Genomic DNA, 19,674 nt, shown 5'->3' with positions numbered 1-19,674 from the left:
ACAGGTGCATCTCAATTAATTAGAATATAATCAAAAAAGTCCATTAATTTAATTAAAAAGTGAAACTTTTTTATTATTATATTATCTAAGTTTATTACACACAGACTGATATTTCAAGTTTTTATTCCTTTTAATTTAAATGATTATAAGGAATATAGGTAATGGGGTATACAGAATACAGGTTAAAAAAAAACAAATTAAGTATCTCCGAAAATGAGAATATTACTTATATTTACAAAAAAAAAATTAATGTTGAGCTCTGTAAACAACCAGTGTCTTTAGCAATGACAGACAGTCCGATAGATAGATAGATAGATAGATAGATAGATAGATAGATAGAGTTTATCAATCCTGTGAGGAATATAATTTAATTATTTGGGGGGTCGAGTCCCCCCTGGGGTGTGCGTGGAGTTCAGCGTGTACACTGCCACGGGTCCAAAATCTCCTGGGAGCCACTATAGACGATGAAGATATTCAGATGTTCAGTATTTTTGGTATAGATAAAATAGGCACATCTTTTTTGGGGAGAGGGGAAAACTGTAAAGATACAAAATAAACTAGATGGAGATATACAAGTTACACTTTAGTTTCGGAATAACTGTGGGACCTCGGCATACGACTGCCTTCCCTTATAAATTTTTCAAGAAATTTGCATCAGCATACAAAGCATTTTTGGCATCCGAACCGAACCAAAGTAGCGCGCATGTCTGGGAGCCATTCAAAACTTGCTTGCGTTAGTAGACAAAAAAGCAAATTGACACCAACAAAGCCATGTGATTTTCAACTCTTTTTTTTAATATTGGTAATATGTTTAGGTGCCTGAAACAGATTATCTGCGTTTACATTATTTCCTATGAACTGACCTCCAAAACGAATTTTAAAAACGTGTGTTTCGGATTTACAGGGATCTGGCAACCCTCTGCTCATGTTGCGAGGTGACAGATGAGCTGCTAGTTCTGTGTGAACAACACAGAAACTCTTATTTCGTAAAAAAAATAATGTTGTCTTCTACGTGGAACTTTATTAAGCGCCATAAAAGGAAATTTATTTTCGCTGGCGCATTTGCTGGAGGTAACACACCCCCGACACACACACACACACACTGAGGAATGCTAGCTACCTAGCTAGCCTATAAAAGCTTAGTGCTACATGTCGCTAACTGCTCTGCTAGTTTAAGGTGAAATATACTGTCCTGTCCTAATAGAAATAATAAAGAGCTTTAGGTGTAACTTGGTGTTTTGACTTCTGCAAGGATTACTAGGTAGCGTCTGTGTGTTTCTTGACATAGCTACAAAATGAACTTAATCCCCTGTTTCTATCTTGACGTGGGAAAATCAGTGCAGACTTTTATTCTAGACATTAAAACAGTATGACGTTTAATACACTTGTGACGTCAGTATTTGTATTCAGGAATGGCGGTAACTATCAAGGCCATGTCTATGAGCTGATACTCTGTGGCTTCTGGTTTTAATTGAGGCTATTTATTTAATATTGGATATTATGTACAAGAAAAATAAATATTCTTTATTGCTACTTTACTCGTTAGGTGTGTACTTGCTTGGGAAGTTCGCCCAGAGAAAGCTCCAGGAGATGCAGGAGCGGGAGACGGCGGAGTACATCGCTCAGGCTCGGAGGCAGTTCCACTTCGAAAGTAACCAGAGGACATGCAACATGACGGGTTAGACTCGCTCCACGCAGACGTCCTGTTTGTGTGTGCCTTCTCCTATAAACGCTTGATTGTTTTGCTTTATTCCTTACTTCCTTGCTTGCTTGCTTGCTTGTTTGCAGTGTTGTCCCTGCTCCCTACACTGAGAGAGGCAATCATACATCACCTGAACTCGGAGAGTCTCACGGCGCTGCTGAAATCAAGGTGAGAAACGTCCCCTGATGTTGGCCTGGCCATTCTTATCAAACATGTTTAAGGCCTGCACAAGTCATTTACACAAATAACTTATGTAAACCTCGACCGGATCACTTTCAGGGGACTCGGAGCACTGTCCAGAACATTTAGTGTTTTATTTTATTTGTTTATTTATGATATGAATAAAGGCAATAAGTTAAGACGAATAAAATTTGATGTTGGTAAAAAGAAAAAGAAAAAAACTGCTGTGTATAAATGGGCTGGTTGGCCTTTCTGTTTAAACATACTCGCCTCAGTTGATTTAGGATTTAGCACTTGCTGATTATTATTCTCATTTTAGTGGGTTGAAATAATCTCCACTTTTTTGCTCATTTTGTGCTTCTAGCTTTTTTCTTTGTAAGGAGTTTTTTGGGTGCTGCATGCAAATACATCAATTTAATTTAATTTAATTTTTGTTTTATTATTGTATTGACAGTGGTCAATACAATAATATTTGTAATTGTTAAGTGGTCAGCGTAACAAACATTTATAGAAATGAATTAAAACATTAAAACAGAAAATAGTATAGACTTTAACTATCAGTTTGTCAGAAACAGAACTATCGAAAGTTTATTATACTGGGAAAGATGTTTAAGTTACTATGAAGGAAGTCATCTTTCTTTGTTGGTCACTAGGGTAAAAATCTTTAGGAACTTTAGTAATAAAACAGTTGAGTGATTGCAGTAATAAGCATCACAGAAAAACTGCCTGCATTAGCCGAGCCTATGGTCAGAAAGTAGAACTACCCTCAGCAGCAAGCCAGTGGCCTCCATGTGGCAAGAACTCCAACCAGAAGTGGGGCTCCAGGATGAGTCAGACAGGTCCATAGGCCAGAAGGGATTAGGATCATTGTCAGCACAGAACTGTCATGTGTAGCTCCACAGAAAGACAGAGATAGAGAAATAATGAGAGTGTGAAAGGTCGCATTCAAACATACCAGTTCAACATACAGTGGTGTGAAAAACTATTTGCCCCCTTCTTGATTTCTTATTCTTTTGCATGTTTGTCACACAAAATGTTTCTGATCATCAAACACATTTAACTATTAGTCAAAGATAACATAATTGAACACAAAATTGCAGTTTTTAAATGATGGTTTTTATTATTTAGGGAGAAAAAAAATCCAAACCTACATGGCCCTGTGTGAAAAAGTAATTGCCCCCTGAACCTAATAACTGGTTGGGCCACCCTTAGCAGCAATAACTGCAATCAAGCGTTTGCAATAACTTGCAACGAGTCTTTTACAGAGCTCTGGAGGAATTTTGGCCCACTCATCTTTGCAGAATTGTTGTAATTCAGCTTTATTTGAGGGTTTTCTAGCATAAACCGCCTTTTTAAGGTCATGCCACAACATCTCAATAGGATTCAGGTCAGGACTTTGACTAGGCCACTCCAAAGTCTTCATTTTGTTTTTCTTCAGCCATTCAGAGGTGGATTTGCTGGTGTGTTTTGGGTCATTGTCCTGCTGCAGCACCCAAGATCGCTTCAGCTTGAGTTGACGAACAGATGGCTGGACATTCTCCTTCAGGATTTTTTGGTAGAAAGTAGAATTCATGGTTCCATCTATCACAGCAAGTCTTCCAGGTCCTGAAGCAGCAAAACAACCCCAGACCATCACACTACCACCACCATATTTTACTGTTAGTATGATGTTCTTTTTCTGAAATGCTGTGTTACTTTTACGCCAGATGTAACGGGACACGCACCTTCCAAAAAGTTCAACTTTTGTCTCGTCGGTCCACAAGGTATTTTCCCAAAAGTCTTGGCAATCATTGAGATGTTTTTTAGCAAAATTGAGACGAGCCTTAATGTTCTTTTTGCTTAAGTGGTTTGCGCTCTGGAAATCTGCCATGCAGGCCGTTTTTGCCCAGTCTCTTTCTTATGGTGGAGTCGTGAACACTGACCTTAATTGAGGCAAGTGAGGCCTGCAGTTCTTTAGATGTTGTCCTGGGGTCTTTTGTGGCCTCTCGGATGAGTTGTCTCTGCGCTCTTGGGGTAATTTTGGTCGGTCGGCCACTCCTGGGAAGGTTCACCACTGTTTCATGTTTTTGCCATTCGTGGATAATGGCTCTCACTGTCGTTCGCTGGAGTCCCAAAGCTTTAGAAATGGCTTTATAACCTTTACCAGACTGATCGATCTCAATTATTTTTGTTCTCATTTGTTCCTGAATTTCTTTGGATTTTGGCATGATGTCTAGCTTTTGAGGTGCTTTTGGTCTACTTCTCTGTGTCAGGTAGCTCCTATTTAAGTGATTTCTTGATTGAAACAGTTGTGGCAGTAAACAGGCCTGGGGGTGATAACAGAAATTGAACTCAGACGTGATAAACCACAGTTAAGTTATTTTTTAACAAGGGGGGCAATTACTTTTTCACACAGGGCCATGTAGATTTGGAGTTTTTTTTCTCCCTTAATAATGTAAACCTTCATTTAAAAACTGCATTTTGTGTTCAATTATGTTATCTTTGACTAATAGTTGACGGTTTTTGATGAGCAGAAACATTTAAGTGTGACAAACATGCAAAAGAATAAGAAATCAGGAAGGGGGCAAATAGTTTTTCACACCACTGTAATACTCTACGTCTGTGAATCCCTCAAGACAAATCTGTTCACGAAAGGCTTGACTTAGTAAATAGGGTATCAGCTTAAATGTACATATTGAAACTGTGTCAGATTTCCAAACATTAATTGGAATGTTATCTCTCAACTTTGGGGCTTTGTAAGAAGAAGATCTGCCCAATTTAGTTTTTATAATACGAGATAACGACAAGCAGTCTCCTCGAAGTAGGCGTGGCTAAATCATTAATCATTAAATTTTATGTCTCAAGTCATATTTAATAAATAAAATAAATAAATAAATAAATACAAATTTTTATCATGACGTCCTTAATACTACATGGTTTGGTATGCAGGTTTTTGTGGTGGTATTATTCCTGAGTAATTTGGCTACAGTTTTACATAAGAATCGAGCTTTTCCATAATTTAGGATCCTTGTGTGTTTGATCGTTATTCCAGACTGCTATTTTTTTTCTCTAAGATAAATGTTCGTTTAACTGGAGCTACAAACAATACAATATGATTATTTTAATAGGGATGATTATTTTCTTTACCCATTGTATATTATCCAAGATGGAATGAAATGGAATGTTGACATGCAGTCTTCTGATCGAGTTCTGTGCAATCAGACAGTGATTTGGGTGATAACTCTACTGAAGCTCTGTGCTCTAGATGACAAGAATGTGCATTTGATGTGGTAGCGCGGCACTGTATAAGCGTTATTAATAAGACACACTTAGAATGAAATGAAATAATGATCTGAGATACTTCAGACTTCAGACTACCTCCTGCTAAGCGAGTGAGTTAAATTATCATTATAAATAGATGTGACAGGTCATTTTCTACTGCTAAGCCTAGGTTGATATTTGCAAATGTATCCAGGAGGACTAGCTTTTTTTAATACCATATACTCATTCAGTTTAATCCATGTTTCTGTTAAAAGTCCTGATCAGTGATAGTTTCATAAACAATGAGCGCTTTAGATGCGAGAGATCATAATTAATAATAATTGTTATAGTTAATAATTAACAGTCCTAATTTAAGATCACAGGTGCTGTATGTGTATTTGGTGTGGTCTAATTTTATATTGATTAAATTACTAAAACAGACTTTGAGTGTTTTTATATTTTTGTTTAGCTTAGAGAATAGACACAGTCTTAATCTGGTGGAACCTGATGTTGGAGTTGATGAGTACCTGCACCTAGTAGACGATTGGGTTAATCTGTTTGTCTGCTCCCTGACCTATGCGCTGCATAGTCACTGATTAACCAGGCAGTTCTGAGGCTATGAGTTATACTGCTAGAAATGAGAGCAGTGGGATGGACACTAATGATGGACTTACAGGCCAGTCAATCAAATGTACTCCAGTTATCTATAAAGCCTGCATTGTTTTTGAAACGCCACCTAGACATCCAGTGCTTCAGAGTTTATAATCTGTTGTAATCTAAACCCCCCTACAAAGTTACTACTGACCGATTAAAGACGTATATTGTTAGCTCCAGCATGTACTATGTTTAAAAACCTATGCTGGCCAAAGGCCCTGAAAATACCTGCTATGCCCAGTGCCCTGGCTCCCAATAGGTTTGCTCCTGTAAGTGAGCCTTATCTCTTTGCACCTTTAATGCAAGTGCGAAAGTACATTATTGTTTGTAAACTGGTGTAAATGTGCTTACACAAACACTGTACAATATATACACACTTTATAATTATTAACATAATTTAATGTTTAATATTATATTTGTATCTGATCACTTAATCAGTCATGCATCCATACTGAGCATTTCACTCTACCTTTATTTTACACTATGACCCAGTTAAAGCTTAAATTTTTTTTTAACACTTTGTTATTGTTATTATTACAGGCCAGCTAACAAGCTTGAGATCTGGGAAGATCTTAAGACAATCAGTAAGTTTAAATCTACTCTACTATATGAATCCCTGAATAAATGCACAACAATTCTTTTAGTCATATGATTGCTGTCCTTGCCTTGTCTTCACCAACCAGGTTTTACCCGGAGCATCGTGGCCGTCTACAGCACCTGCATGCTGGTGGTGTTACTCCGCGTTCAGCTCAACATCATCGGAGGCTACCTGTACCTGGACAACTCTCTCACTAAAAATGGAACGGTAAAATTGACCCTTTATTTATTTATTTATATATTTATTTACTTTATTCCCCTGAAGAACTTGAAGTTAGATGTATTTTTGTGAAGTTAGATGTGAATTTTTTTGTGTCCGTCTCAGACTCCTTTGGCTCCTCCTGAAGTCCAACAGAAATACCTGTCGAGTATCCAGCACCTTCTAGGAGATGGTGAGAGCGCCTGGCTGTTATCTCATCAGTATACCTGTTCTATTTGTTTTTGCTGTTAGATAATTTTTAGATGTGTGTTGATCTGTTTGTGAGTGCAGGTCTGATTGAGCTGATAACCATGGTGAAGAAAGCAGTGCAGGAGATCCTGGGACCGTAAGGCTTTTATTATTATTATTTATTTTTTATTTTGCGTATACAGTAGAACCTCTACTATACTATAACACTGTGACCACGTGTGTGCGCGTAAAACATATTTCATTTTGTGTTTGTATGCGTGTGTGTACAGCGCGTCTGTGTTCTTTATTATAACACGTGCGTGTGCGTGTGTAAAGCAAGAGCAAGTCTCATTAGAGAGGTTAAAGATCCATTTTCCTTCTCCCTCTCTGTATCAGCCTGCACTTTGTCATTGGACACCGTGTCCCTTCACACACACACAAGCACACACCTCCTCTCACCTTCGCGCACACTCCCCTCCTCTCCTCGCTTTCACACACACACACACACACTGACTCACTCACGGAAACACTGCTCTGTCGTGATTCTTTTTAAAGGTAACCTGCAGGTTAATTTGTATTATTTTTACTTTACATTTATGCGAGTGTCATTAACGTGTTTCCGTTAGTGTGTGTGTCTGTGTGTGTGTGGCTGTGTGTGAAAAACTCATAAAACTCTAATTCTTCCACTTCCCTTACTTTAGCTTCACACACACACACAAACACACACATAGACAGCGATTGCGTGCATAAACACTTATTTGTAGGGATTTATTTTTACTTTTTTTGTTTTTTTTCCCGATTTTCTCCCTAATTTAGTCTTGTCCAATTCCTGGGGGCCACTAGGGGGCTCCCACATTAATGCTACTACTACTATTCAGCCGGGAGGGCGAAGACTATCCTGTGTTTCCTCCGAACCGTGTGACGTCAGCCGACCGCATCTTTTCGAACTGCTTGCTTACGCACCGTTAGGGGTGGAGTAACACACTCGGAGGAAAGGTCCTTCCGCGTGCACGAGCTCACAGACGCCCCTGATTGGCTGTAGAGCCGTGATTAATGTGGGAGCGCAAGTACCTCTCATCCCTCCCCTCTGAGAGAGCTCGGCTCTCAGCTCTCTCTGTGCCTCCGGCTATGAGAGGAAAACAACATCACCCGGGGTTCGACCCAACGATCCCCGGATAATATGGCGAGCACTTTACCACTGCGCCACTTGGAGGCCATTTTTACTTTTTTTAATGGTAAAGTGCAGGTTAATTTGTTTTATTTTTACTTTATATTTTTCTAATAATTATTTTCATGTATTTATTTATTTGGGCTGTGGAACGAATAATTTTAGTGTTTATTATTTCTTATGGAGAAATTCCCTTTGTTTTACAAGTGTTTTAAAATACGAGCCCACTTTCGGAACGAATTATGCTCATAATCCGAGGTTCTACTGTAACTGTGAAACGGACGTGTTCTAACGCATACAAACTGCAATGCAATATTACATCACAAGGTGGCAGCACCACTTTATCAATCCGTTTATTCCAATTCCTGTTTCTCATTCCAGATGTTTCTGATTAAAAGTATTATTAGCCACTGTTGTATAACATTTAACTGTCCATCACTTAGTGTTATTGTAATATAGTAACTTTTTTGATGTCATGTTTTGATTTTTTCTTATATGTGGAACATTAGTGGAGATTAGTAGTCTGATTCTGCCAGTGTACTGGTAATACTGGAAATTTTTCTCCCTTTTATTCATTGACTTAATTTTTTCTCATTGCATAATACAGAAATCATGTTTTTACAAATACGTTTGAGCTCTGTTTTTCACAAAGCTGCTATCAAACTACCTAGAGTGTAAGCCTCAAAACACTCCGATTTTTGTACATAAGTGTAACCGACTCATGGATGCTTGTATGAAATTTTTATAGGCAACCAAGGGACAGGATCCCTGGGTAATGTGAGGTCATGTTTGATAAGCATAAAGTGTAATTGAGGTGAAAAAGGTGTTCTTCATTAGGTACCCGCTAATCTGTTGTATGTGTTTATGATGACGATTATGTAAACACATTTAAAAAACTAAGGGCCATGATGACATTAGAAATTTAGTGTCCTTACTCAAACAATGTCAGTTATGCGAGAATGGTGCTATGTATGTTTTGTACAGTCAGGGTTTTACAGTACAACGTCTTTTCCGCTCTTCGTTCTCTCAAGCTTAAATAACACATTAAGAAACCCTGGGGCTGTTCCTGGAACATTAAATAACATAAGACTTTAATTACACAGCGCTGAACTCTGTGCTCCTTTCTCAGATGGTGTGAAAACCTGTGCAGTTTATAGAAAAAGTATAGATGTATTTTCTCCTTTGATTTAATGTTATGTGCTGTTTTTGTCCAGTGTTTAATTTCCACATTGTGACACAAGGAATAGGTGGAGTGAATACTTACGCAGTCTATCATTCTGAATGCTCTGGTTTCAGGATCTCGTTGAAGCAGAGTATGTCTCTGCAAGAGCTCGAGCAGCACATCTTTCACATCAGACAGCTGGTGGAGGAAAACTCAGACCCGTCCCGGTTCAGAGCGCTGTCCTGCTACATGATGCCGGATGAGGAGAACCCGCTACCTGAGCAGGTACTCAGACAAGTGTTACATGCTGCAAGACACTTTAAGAAGAGCAGCGGTTACTATTAAAATTACTGTAATTCTGGCCCAGAGTTTTGACACGGTCTCTGTTCAGGTTTTGTTGCTTAATATAACAATAGATTAAGTGTTTTTGTTAGAAGTACCAACAACATTAGAAGTAATTAATTTAACTTTGTGGAAAAACCCCTGCAAGTATAGGGCTTCCATGTAGATAAGTATACACATTAGGGTGTCTTAGTGCTCTGTGGGTTGAGTGAATAGAGTCTCATTCGATCCAATTCTCATTTCATCGTTCTATCCCCAAACTCAGTTTACTCCCAGGAGGGCATGAGAGAGAGAGAGTGAAAGTGGGAGGAAGAAGGGGGAGTGAGAGAATGATAAATTGTAAGGTAGACCCCTCCAATGTATGTGTGTTGTAGTAGTCTAAGCAATAAGTGTTGCGCACTTACCTCTGAGATCTTCACCTGGTCTGTGAGTCCCATAGTTCAGTGAACGCGTTCTGTGTATTGCAGGCTTGTGGTCTAATGGAGAGCGATAAGACAACGATAAAACTACTGAACGAGACCAGGGACATGCTGGAGAAGTACGTAACCCTAGAAGGATTGTGATGTCTCACTCAGTGTAGTTTTTATTCACCTTACTTTCTTATCTCTGAGTGCTGATATCTGTGTGATTTTCTCTGAGTAGTGATACCTGTGTGATTTTCTCTCTAAGTGCTGATACCTGTGTGATTTTCTCTCTGAGTGCTAAGACCTATGTGATTTTCTGTCTGGATACTGATACCTGTGTGATTTTGACTCTGAGCGTTGTGAATTTCATCCCATTAGCCCAGACTTCAGTACGATACTCAGTGCGTGTCTGAACAAGGGCTTCAGCCGTTTTCTTGACAACATGGCAGAATTCTTTTGTCCTAACACCCAAGCAGACCCCACCCTGAGCAACACACACAAAGGGTCAGGAATATCAGTTGTGCGTTTACTTATTTATTCACATTAAAAAAAAAAAAAATTGTTTTTATTTATAATATCCTATAATATCTCTCTCTTTCAGACTTTTACATGTAAGTCTTCCACTGGCGAAAATAATCCCCATTACTAATGGACAGATCCACTCGATATGCAGCGAAACCCCCAGTCAGTTTGTTCAGGTGCAGTTGTCCTTCCCAATCTGAGAGTTCCTTGTAATCTAAATGATAATCTTGCGTCATCATTAACAGTTTGTTTTTTATTATGTTGCAGGATCTTTTAACGACAGAGCAAGTAAAAGAATTTGCAGCCAACGTTTATGAAGCGTTCAGTAACCCTCATGAGCTGCAGAAGTAGGCAGAGGATCTAGAAAGAGATCTTGGTAGAGTCATTTTATTGCCTTAACCTCTTGGAGGGAGAAGGTACACATGGAGAAACACAGTGTCATGGAGGCATTTCAGTTTCTCCCAATAAACCTGGAGGACTTATTTCCCCCCATACTGTTTGTAAATTCCTGGAGATCTGTTTTTAATCCTAAATAATTTACTTCCTAACTTCACAAGATTTGGCCGATTCCCACACATTATCCACACCCGTAGAGGAAGGCTCATGTAACACAGTGGGGCAATGTAGCACACCCGGAGGAAAGCATGCACAAGCTCACAGACACCATGAGAATATCTTTTCTGCTCATTGAAGCCAAACTTTTTTTTTTTTTTTTTTAACAGTTAAAATGTAGAACGGTCTGACGAATAAGTCTTCCTAGTTCTTTAAAAAAAAATTATTTTTTATCCTGGTCTGTTCTGTCCTTTTTCAGCTCCAGAGCTCACATAATGATTGGTTAAAAAAACAAATGTGAAAATTCTGGACTGAATAAATCATCTCCAATTAAAGTATGGTTTCTTCAGCTGGAATCTGAGACAAAGCTCAGTCTGGGTTACCTATCCAACTGAAGCGACACTGGAGGATAGGTGTCACTCAAGATGCCTGTTATTGACTGTAATAACAAATACCTGATGCTTTTCAGCTAATGTGAAAAGCACATACATTCAGTAGAACAACGAAAGAGAAAGATGTACTAAATCAATCTTAAGTTTATTGAAACTAATGAAGAATAATAAAAAAATTATGAATGACCCTTTGTCCTTTGGTGAGTTGGAATAACAATAGCCATACAGTGGTGTGAAAAACTATTTGCCCCCTTCCTGATTTCTTATTCTTTTGCATGTTTGTCACACAAAATGTTTCTGATCATCAAACACATTTAACTATTAGTCAAAGATAACATAATTGAACACAAAATGCAGTTTTTAAATGATGGTTTTTATTATTTAGGGAGAAAAAAAATCCAAACCTACATGGCCCTGTGTGAAAAAGTGATTGCCCCCCTTGTTAAAAAATAACTTAGCTGTGGTTTATCACACCCAAGTTCAATTTCTGTAGTCACCCCCAGGCCTGATTACTGCCACACCTGTTTCAATCAAGAAATCACTTAAATAGGAGCTACCTGACACAGAGAAGTAGACCAAAAGCACCTCAAAAGCTAGACATCATGCCAAGATCCAAAGAAATTCAGGAACAAATGAAAACAAAAGTAATTGAGATCTATCAGTCTGGTAAAGGTTATAAAGCCATTTCTAAAGCTTTGGGACTCCAGCGAACCACAGTGAGAGCCATTATCCACAAATGGCAAAAACATGGAACAGTGGTGAACCTTCCCAGGAGTGGCCAGCCGACCAAAATTACCCCAACAGCGCAGAGACAACTCATCCGAGAGGCCACAAAAGACCCCAGGACAACATCTAAAGAACTGCAGGCCTCACTTGCCTCAATTAAGGTCATTGTTCACGACTCCACCATTAGAAAGAGACTGGGCAAAAACGGCCTGCATGGCAGATTTCCAAGGCGCAAACCACTTAAGCAAAAAGAACATTAAGGCTCGTCTCAATTTTGCTAAAAAACATCTCAATGATTGCCAAGACTTTTGGGAAAATACCTTGTGGACCGACGAGACAAAAGTTGAACTTTTTGGAAGGTGCGTGTCCCGTTACATCTGGCGTAAAAGTAACACAGCATTTCAGAAAAAGAACATCATACCAACAGTAAAATATGGTGGTGGTAGTGTGATGGTCTGGGGTTGTTTTGCTGCTTCAGGACCTGGAAGACTTGCTGTGATAGATGGAACCATGAATTCTACTGTCTACCAAAAAATCCTGAAGGAGAATGTCCAGCCATCTGTTCGTCAACTCAAGCTGAAGCGATCTTGGGTGCTGCAGCAGGACAATGACCCAAAACACACCAGCAAATCCACCTCTGAATGGCCGAAGAAAAACAAAATGAAGACTTTGGAGTGGCCTAGTCAAAGTCCTGACCTGAATCCTATTGAGATGTTGTGGCATGACCTTAAAAAGGCGGTTCATGCTAGAAAACCCTCAAATAAAGCTGAATTACAACAATTCTGCAAAGATGAGTGGGCTAAAATTCCTCCAGAGCGCTGTAAAAGACTTGTTGCAAGTTATAGCAAACGCTTGATCGCAGTTATTGCTGCTAAGGGTGGCCTAACCAGTTATTAGGTTCAGGGGGCAATTACTTTTTCACACAGGGCCATGTAGGTTTGGATTTTTTTTCTCCCTAAATAATAAAAACCATCATTTAAAAACTGCATTTTGTGTTCAATTATGTTATCTTTGACTAATAGTTAAATGTGTTTGATTATCAGAAACATTTTGTGTGACAAACATGCAAAAGAATAAGAAATCAGGAAGGGGGCAAATAGTTTTTCACACCACTGTATATGGCTGCACTGAATGTGACCGAATCAGTTGTTTCTTTTAATATTCACTGAAGTGTAATAGTATTCCTTAGAAACACTGCCTGTGGATCTGTCTTAAAATTCATTAGAGAGTGGTGAGAAGGTGTTTTTGGTAAATCTGGTATGTCTGTCTCAGTGTGGCTGTGTTTTACCTTGCAGCAGAGTCAAATATGGGCTAAATCATTGTGCAAGTTCACCATTAATATCTGAAAGAAAATAATTAACACGTATTAACATTAATAAATCTGCACTGCAGATTATGTTCATGTCCAGAAACGGTAATGCAGGAGAAGTGTATCCAGTGAAGTTTATCCACTTTACCAAGCTGTAGCATTTGTCGCAGGTTTCCATATTAACCAGATCACCTGAAGCTTTAATAATTATTGACAGGTCTGACCTAAGGAAGCATGAACAGAAGGAGGATGAGCAGCAGGAGGTCTGTCAGGTTCCACTTTCTTTTCCTGAGTAAGGCCCGTTTACGCAAACATCAAAATATTCTTTAGTTCAAGTTCAAGTTCAAGTAGGCTTTATTGTCACTTCAACCATATACAGTTAGTACACAGTGAAACGAAACAACGTTCCTCCAGGACCAAGGTGCTACATGCAACATAAACTTACAACATAAATTAACAGGGAAGCTAAACTAGCTAGCTAGGGGGCCTAGTTAGCTGGCTAGCAGGGACAAGACAGATATTCCTAACATAAATTACAACATAAATTAACAAAAAAAAAAAAAAAAAGACTAACTAACTAAAAGACTATCTACAGGTTTTTTATCCAGACAACAGACAACAACATAAAGTGCACGTGCAGATGTGCAAAACGAGCAACAACAAAGTGACAGTGCGACAACAACGACATATCAGAACATAAAACATAAAATATGGTAAAGAGGTAGTAAAACATAGCAGCAAGAATTGATATTTGTGCAAAAAAAGTAATGAATATTGTGCAGAAGAGATAAACAGTGAGGCATTTACAGATGTGTGTACGATAGTTTGTGTGGGTCAGTGTGTCTGCGCTTGTGTTGATTTGTCAGTCCAGTCACAGTGTTTTGATGTATTGATGTAGTTGAGTTAAGCTGAGTGATAATGTTTGTGTGTGTGTGTGTGTGTGTGTGTGTGTGTGTGTGTGTTTATCAGTTCAGTCCCTTTTTGTTGAGGAGACGGATGGCTTGTGGAAAAAAGCTGTTGCACAGTCTGGATGTGTGTGCCCTTTAGATGTTTGTTTAAATTTTTTCCTAGCTATCCCTGAGAGAAAACAAATTAAGATTATCAGAACATGATAATCATTATATTAATGTTTTACCAGTAAAAGCCTTTTGTCCCAGTTAGTTCTGTGGTCAGGTGATAATACAGATGACTCAGAAGGAGTCTGACTAATCCCAGAAACTGCAGTGCTCATGCTGACGCTGTGTTTTGAGTGTAAACACCACACCGAGCGTGTTTTCCACTGGTGCAACACTATCACATGACCAACCCTTGAGTACTGAATATGTTTTTTCTTCTCTCTTAGGTTCTAACAAACAGGAAATTCTACCTGGTCACATGATCTGTAATCATGACGTCACCTTGGAACCTTTTGTGTTTTAGTAACTGAAACTCTTGATATGGATTCCTTGCAATCACAAACATGCTATTGCATCAGGTTTTTTGTTTGTATATCATGACACAACACATTCAGGAGTCACTTTAATAACTCCTGTTTAAATAATGCATGATTAATTTCTTTCTTGAGAAGCAGTACAAGATTCAATCATGGTAAACCCATGGTAAAACAAAAAATACCTACAGTGACTTCAAGAACATCTTTATACCTCTTCTTGTTGTGTATAATTATTGTCCTTTATTGTAAAGATAATATAAAATGATGATATAAACCTGAACTCTATTATTTAAATAAGTCTTAGCTTCAAAGTCAAGCTTAGGTGCACCATGTTTACTCTGGTTTACCTTGATATGATCCTGGAACTTGTCTGGAGTCCACCTGCAGCAAAGTCAACTGATTGAATATTAGTTAGAAAAACACAAACCTGTGTGTATATATCAATAATATCAAAGTATATCAAAGATTTTTAGTCTCCAGATGAAGTTGTCTTAAAGTTAAGTCATGTCACCTTAATGTCTTTCCAAGTAGCTACTCCAGTCTGGAAAAGATTGATTCAGGATCTCAAATACATCTTAAATTACGTGTTTTTTACCTGAATAGCTTCAGTGATGGACAGTAGAAAAGGTGAGATTGTGGGTGAGATGTGATAGTCACAAGACCTACACTCCCATGAAACCTCAAAATCTACTTTGTAACCATCCTAAAAAAACTCAGTCAGAGAAAGCACCAAGAACACCTTAACGGAACTTGCAAGAAGATGTAAGCCATTACTCAGGTAAAAGGCCTATAACATGCACTTAAAGGACTCTGAGATAATAAGGAAAAGAATTCTTAAATATTCAAGCAGCTACATTTGGTAATCACCAAGTAGTGCTTAAAACTAGTGGAGAAGCCTAAATATGGAGGTTCAAAGGCACTCCACATCCCATCAGACTGAGCCAGAGAGGATCAGCCAGGAGGAATTGGGGAAACTGCCCAAATTTAGTTGTGTAGAGACTCGCCCAAGAAGATTTGAGACTATAATTGCGTCCTTCTACAAACAGTATAAATAATGGTAAAAATAAGAACGAGAAAACGGCATTTTATTTAGTTGGCTATAAATCTCCAATGCCGTGAAATCTTCAAAAATCCAAAGAGGTCTGGAGGCTTTTGAAACCCAGTGTAGTCAGTGATGCCATAATGGTGTATCCAATTGCAAGATCAGATTTCATAATGATGACTCACACAACTAGACCTGTAACACAGAATGTCAGCTTTTCTAGCATTACAGTATGGCCTAATCTGAGGATCAGCATGAGCTCATGACACAGCGGAATGCCACAGTGCACACAATCAGGAAACACTCCTCGGGGAAACTATGCCTACTTTGCATTCTCTTAAAGATCACAGGTTATGCAAGAGATGAGATTCCACTTACTATAAATGGTAAAAAAAGTACTTCCAGATGTTTACTAAAAAGACATGAAGACACACAAGCCTCAGCTTCATCGCAGTAAATAACAAATACTGACAGAACATCATATTGTTCTGGTTTTTTTTTTGTTGTTGTTGTTTTTTTTTGGTAGATCCTGAAAGCCCTGAAAGGATTAGCATGAACTATTTATCTATGACGCATGCTGGAGTCACACCACAGAACAGGGTGAAGATCTCATCTCTGTCGATCGAGCTGATTGGTCTGAGGCTTGCATCATTTACCTGCTCAGTGTATCAATTCTGCATGAAACAGCAAGCATTACAAGCAGTCATGTGATTTTCCCAATGTGATGCAGGCTCAGTGGGTGACTTTACAGTACACTGATGGAAATCATCTGCAGGTGGTCTTCTGTAAATTGTCATCATGTTTATTATACATCTGATATAAGATACGTTTCATTACATTTACATTTACATTTAGGCAGTTGGCAGACGCTCTTATCCAGAGCGACTTACATTTTTATCTCATTATACATCTGAGCAGTTGAGGGTTAAGGGCCTTGCTCAAGGGCCCAACAGTGGCAACAGTGGTTGTGGGGTTTGAACCTGGGATCTTCTGAACCGTAGTCCAATGCCTTAACCACCAAGCTACCCCTGGCCCCATTACATGCTCATTAATGTATCAGATCCAGGATCTGTGTCTTCTGTTCCTATTCTGAACCTTGTTCGACTGAGTTTTCTTCAGAACACCCCAATCAGCACAGGTTTAAAATATGCTGATGTGGCAAAAATTAAAATAGGGAACTGTTGCAACATTAACAGAAATGCTATTCAGAGAAGATACTGATGCATATGCAACCCAGACTGCTTCAAATTCCACATTCCTAAGAAACATGCCAAAGCATCTCGTCACACTTCTGTATAATTCCAACCCAGCTGGAATGATGTAAAACCTTTGTAAATTAGGGCGGAAGGTGCTGTGGATGTTTCACTTCTTGGCTTGCATTGACAATGGAGCTGTTGAAGCCAGATATAGCAGAACACAGGGCCACAGCTGCAGAAGTAAATGAGGTCAGAGTCCATGTGGGGATCGGGAGTCCTGCCTATGGCTTTCCCTCTGTCTGCATGTCTGGGCTTAAACTCTACTCAGCCTGTAACCATGGCTCAAGCCAGGAGTAAACAAACACAAAGGGTGTCAGTGGCTGTTCTGGGGTCTGAGGCAGAGCTGATATAAGCGCAGGGTTTATAAATAACTCTGACAAGAGCTGATGTGCATGGTGCAAATGAATGAGACCTGAGCAGTTATTATTTAGAGAAGGAACGCTCATCCTGATTCCAGAACCGTGACGCTCGGCATCCACAACTGCTGATTCATTTGCAGTTTATTTATCTTGGGATAGGTTTATATTAACGGGTAACTCGTCTAACACAACAGCACCCCAACCAGAGTGTGTTTTTACTTCATGATGCATCTGAGAGTAGCTATGGCATGCCTATAGATTATTCCTCCAGCACAAAAAAATCAGCCTTAAACTATGTATACACACTTCAGGAAAAGAAAAATAGTATGATGTATATTATATTATTATAATATTATAGTATTATTATGTATTATTAATAATGTCATTATATTATTACCATGTATAATGTATAATTAAACATTTATTTTAAATTTTAAACTTAAATAAAAAAATACTTATACAAGATTCCTTTTTTTTTCCTAAAGGACTTTCTCTCTTTCTGTGTATATATATATATATATATATATATATATATATATATATATATACACACACACGCACACAGGACCGTAAAAAAGTATTCACTCATTTTATGATTTTGTATTTTTTCTTTTACATATTTGTCATACTCCAATGATGCAGATCATCAAACAAATTTAATATTACACATAGATACATGCAAAGCTTTTGATATGATGATTTCATTTAATAAAGGAAAAAAAGGCTGTCAAAACTAAATTCCACTTTTGGCAATAATGATTGCAATCAAGCTTTTGCGATAACTGTCATTGAGTCTTTCACATTGCTGTGGTGGAATTTTGCCGCACTTTTCTTTGCATTGTTTTAATTCAGCCTCAAAGTCCGGACTAAATTTAGACTAGGCAACCAGATTAGGCCACTCCAATACCTTATTTATTTTGTTTTTTCAGTCATTTAGAGGTTGACCTGCTGGTGTGTTTTAAATCATTGTCCTGCTGCACCCTAACCCAAGTGAACCTGAGCTTGAGGTCATAAACTAATAGTCAGACATTTTCCTTTATTCATATATAGTTTTACAGCAGCCTTGTTCTTAAACCGTCAATTTTCTCCAAATGACGATTCATTATTTACATTATTATCTACAAAGTGAAAGGTTTTATCAGCTGATTAATACACAATTATTTCAACATTTTATAAAATTATATGGTAATTTATTACTAGTGGTTTATTTTATTCTGCAATTTTTATTACATGTTTTTCATGTAACTTAAGGTAGTATCATAACTAGGCATGTCTGTCATGTGATATCATTGTGTAATATGCAGTACAAAGTGGCAGTGCAATCTTATTAAAACATCAAAGACAGACCTAAAACCTTTATATAGCATAAATGATACACATTCACTCACAAACATTTTTTGTTCATTATATTAAAATAAAAAGCTGTTAACAAATATGACAAGTTGATTTTAACTGGATTCATTTAGGTAGAACTTGTAGACTGATTGTAAAATCTGTCTAAATATGATCTAATAATCAATATTCTAGCACTCCAACATATAGGAAATATATAATTATATTTTTATGATGATATATTAGTTTAGATGTTTATTATATCAAAGTATATTACACCATATTATTTCATATTTCATTATATTAACATATTAAAACCTATTGCAATACAATGTAATGTAGTGAGATTATATTATAATATATATCCTATATCATATTATATTATATTATATTATATTATATTATATTATATTATATTATATTATATTATATTATATTATATTATATTACGTGTATTACACCAACTACACTGTAATTTTGAGCCCAGAACATATTTTCTGTGTATGCCCCCTTTGCATGTCTACATTTGTAAAGGTTTTCCAGACCTGAACTGAAAAGAAGTGGAAGAGCCTGAGGCAAGATCACCCTTCTCCAGATGAGTCATGTTCAGAAGCTTACTGGAATGCAGCATGTCATACAGAAAGTGCAAATGAAGGATTGGTCTCAGTATTAGTACCGGCAGCACTACTGCTTTTCTCTTAGTCGCGTGATCTGGAGGAAATCAGGATGATCTCTTCTCACACACACACACAAAGGGCTGAGTAGCCATTTCCCGGAAAGGATGATGTCATCTCTTTCCTGCGAGATCCGCCTGTGTTTCTTTTAAAGAAACAATACTGTGATAATGCAAAGTGTTCAGGTTACCTTGGAAACTCTCATATTATACTTATGTGTATATCAATATTTCAGTATATA

General features: G+C 37.9%; 1 protein-coding gene and 1 long non-coding RNA gene across 3 annotated transcripts; one reads left to right on the top strand and one right to left on the bottom strand.

The window, feature by feature from the left end:
* Nucleotides 1–220: 220 nt before the first annotated feature.
* On the top strand, nt 221–11,489 carry pex3 (peroxisomal biogenesis factor 3). Its single transcript, XM_053479375.1, has 12 exons — nt 221–1,071; nt 1,547–1,678; nt 1,789–1,870; nt 6,317–6,360; nt 6,460–6,581; nt 6,699–6,765; nt 6,864–6,918; nt 9,226–9,376; nt 9,901–9,971; nt 10,216–10,341; nt 10,439–10,535; nt 10,627–11,489. Exons 1-12 carry the CDS (start codon nt 999–1,001, stop codon nt 10,708–10,710), a joined length of 1,104 nt encoding a protein of 367 aa, XP_053335350.1. The 5' UTR covers nt 221–998; the 3' UTR covers nt 10,711–11,489.
* Nucleotides 4,745–17,859, bottom strand: LOC128508168 (uncharacterized). Of its 2 annotated transcripts, XR_008355885.1 has the most exons (7): nt 14,474–17,859; nt 13,487–13,562; nt 13,318–13,371; nt 10,172–10,321; nt 9,838–9,909; nt 9,194–9,408; nt 4,745–5,122 (listed from the first exon to the last, which is right to left on the bottom strand). It is a non-coding gene; the product is annotated as an uncharacterized LOC128508168 (long non-coding RNA). The 2 variants fall into 2 exon arrangements; XR_008355882.1 differs by having other exon boundaries at nt 13,487–17,859.
* Nucleotides 17,860–19,674: the final 1,815 nt, after the last annotated feature.

The sequence above is a fragment of the Clarias gariepinus genome, chromosome 2 (assembly GCF_024256425.1).
Source record: "Clarias gariepinus isolate MV-2021 ecotype Netherlands chromosome 2, CGAR_prim_01v2, whole genome shotgun sequence".
NCBI classification, from domain to species: domain Eukaryota; kingdom Metazoa; phylum Chordata; class Actinopteri; order Siluriformes; family Clariidae; genus Clarias; species Clarias gariepinus.
This window is presented reverse-complemented; position numbering and strand designations above follow the sequence as displayed.

Excerpts from the sequence above, each read along its gene's own strand:
- pex3 (XM_053479375.1), top strand. The coding sequence starts at position 999 with ATGTTGTCTTCTACGTGGAACTTTATTAAGCGCCATAAAAGGAAATTT. Across the intron at positions 6,582-6,698 it reads CTCTCACTAAAAATGGAACG|ACTCCTTTGGCTCCTCCTGA; the intron begins GTAAAATTGACC and ends TGTCCGTCTCAG. Across the intron at positions 9,377-9,900 it reads AGAACCCGCTACCTGAGCAG|GCTTGTGGTCTAATGGAGAG; the intron begins GTACTCAGACAA and ends TGTGTATTGCAG.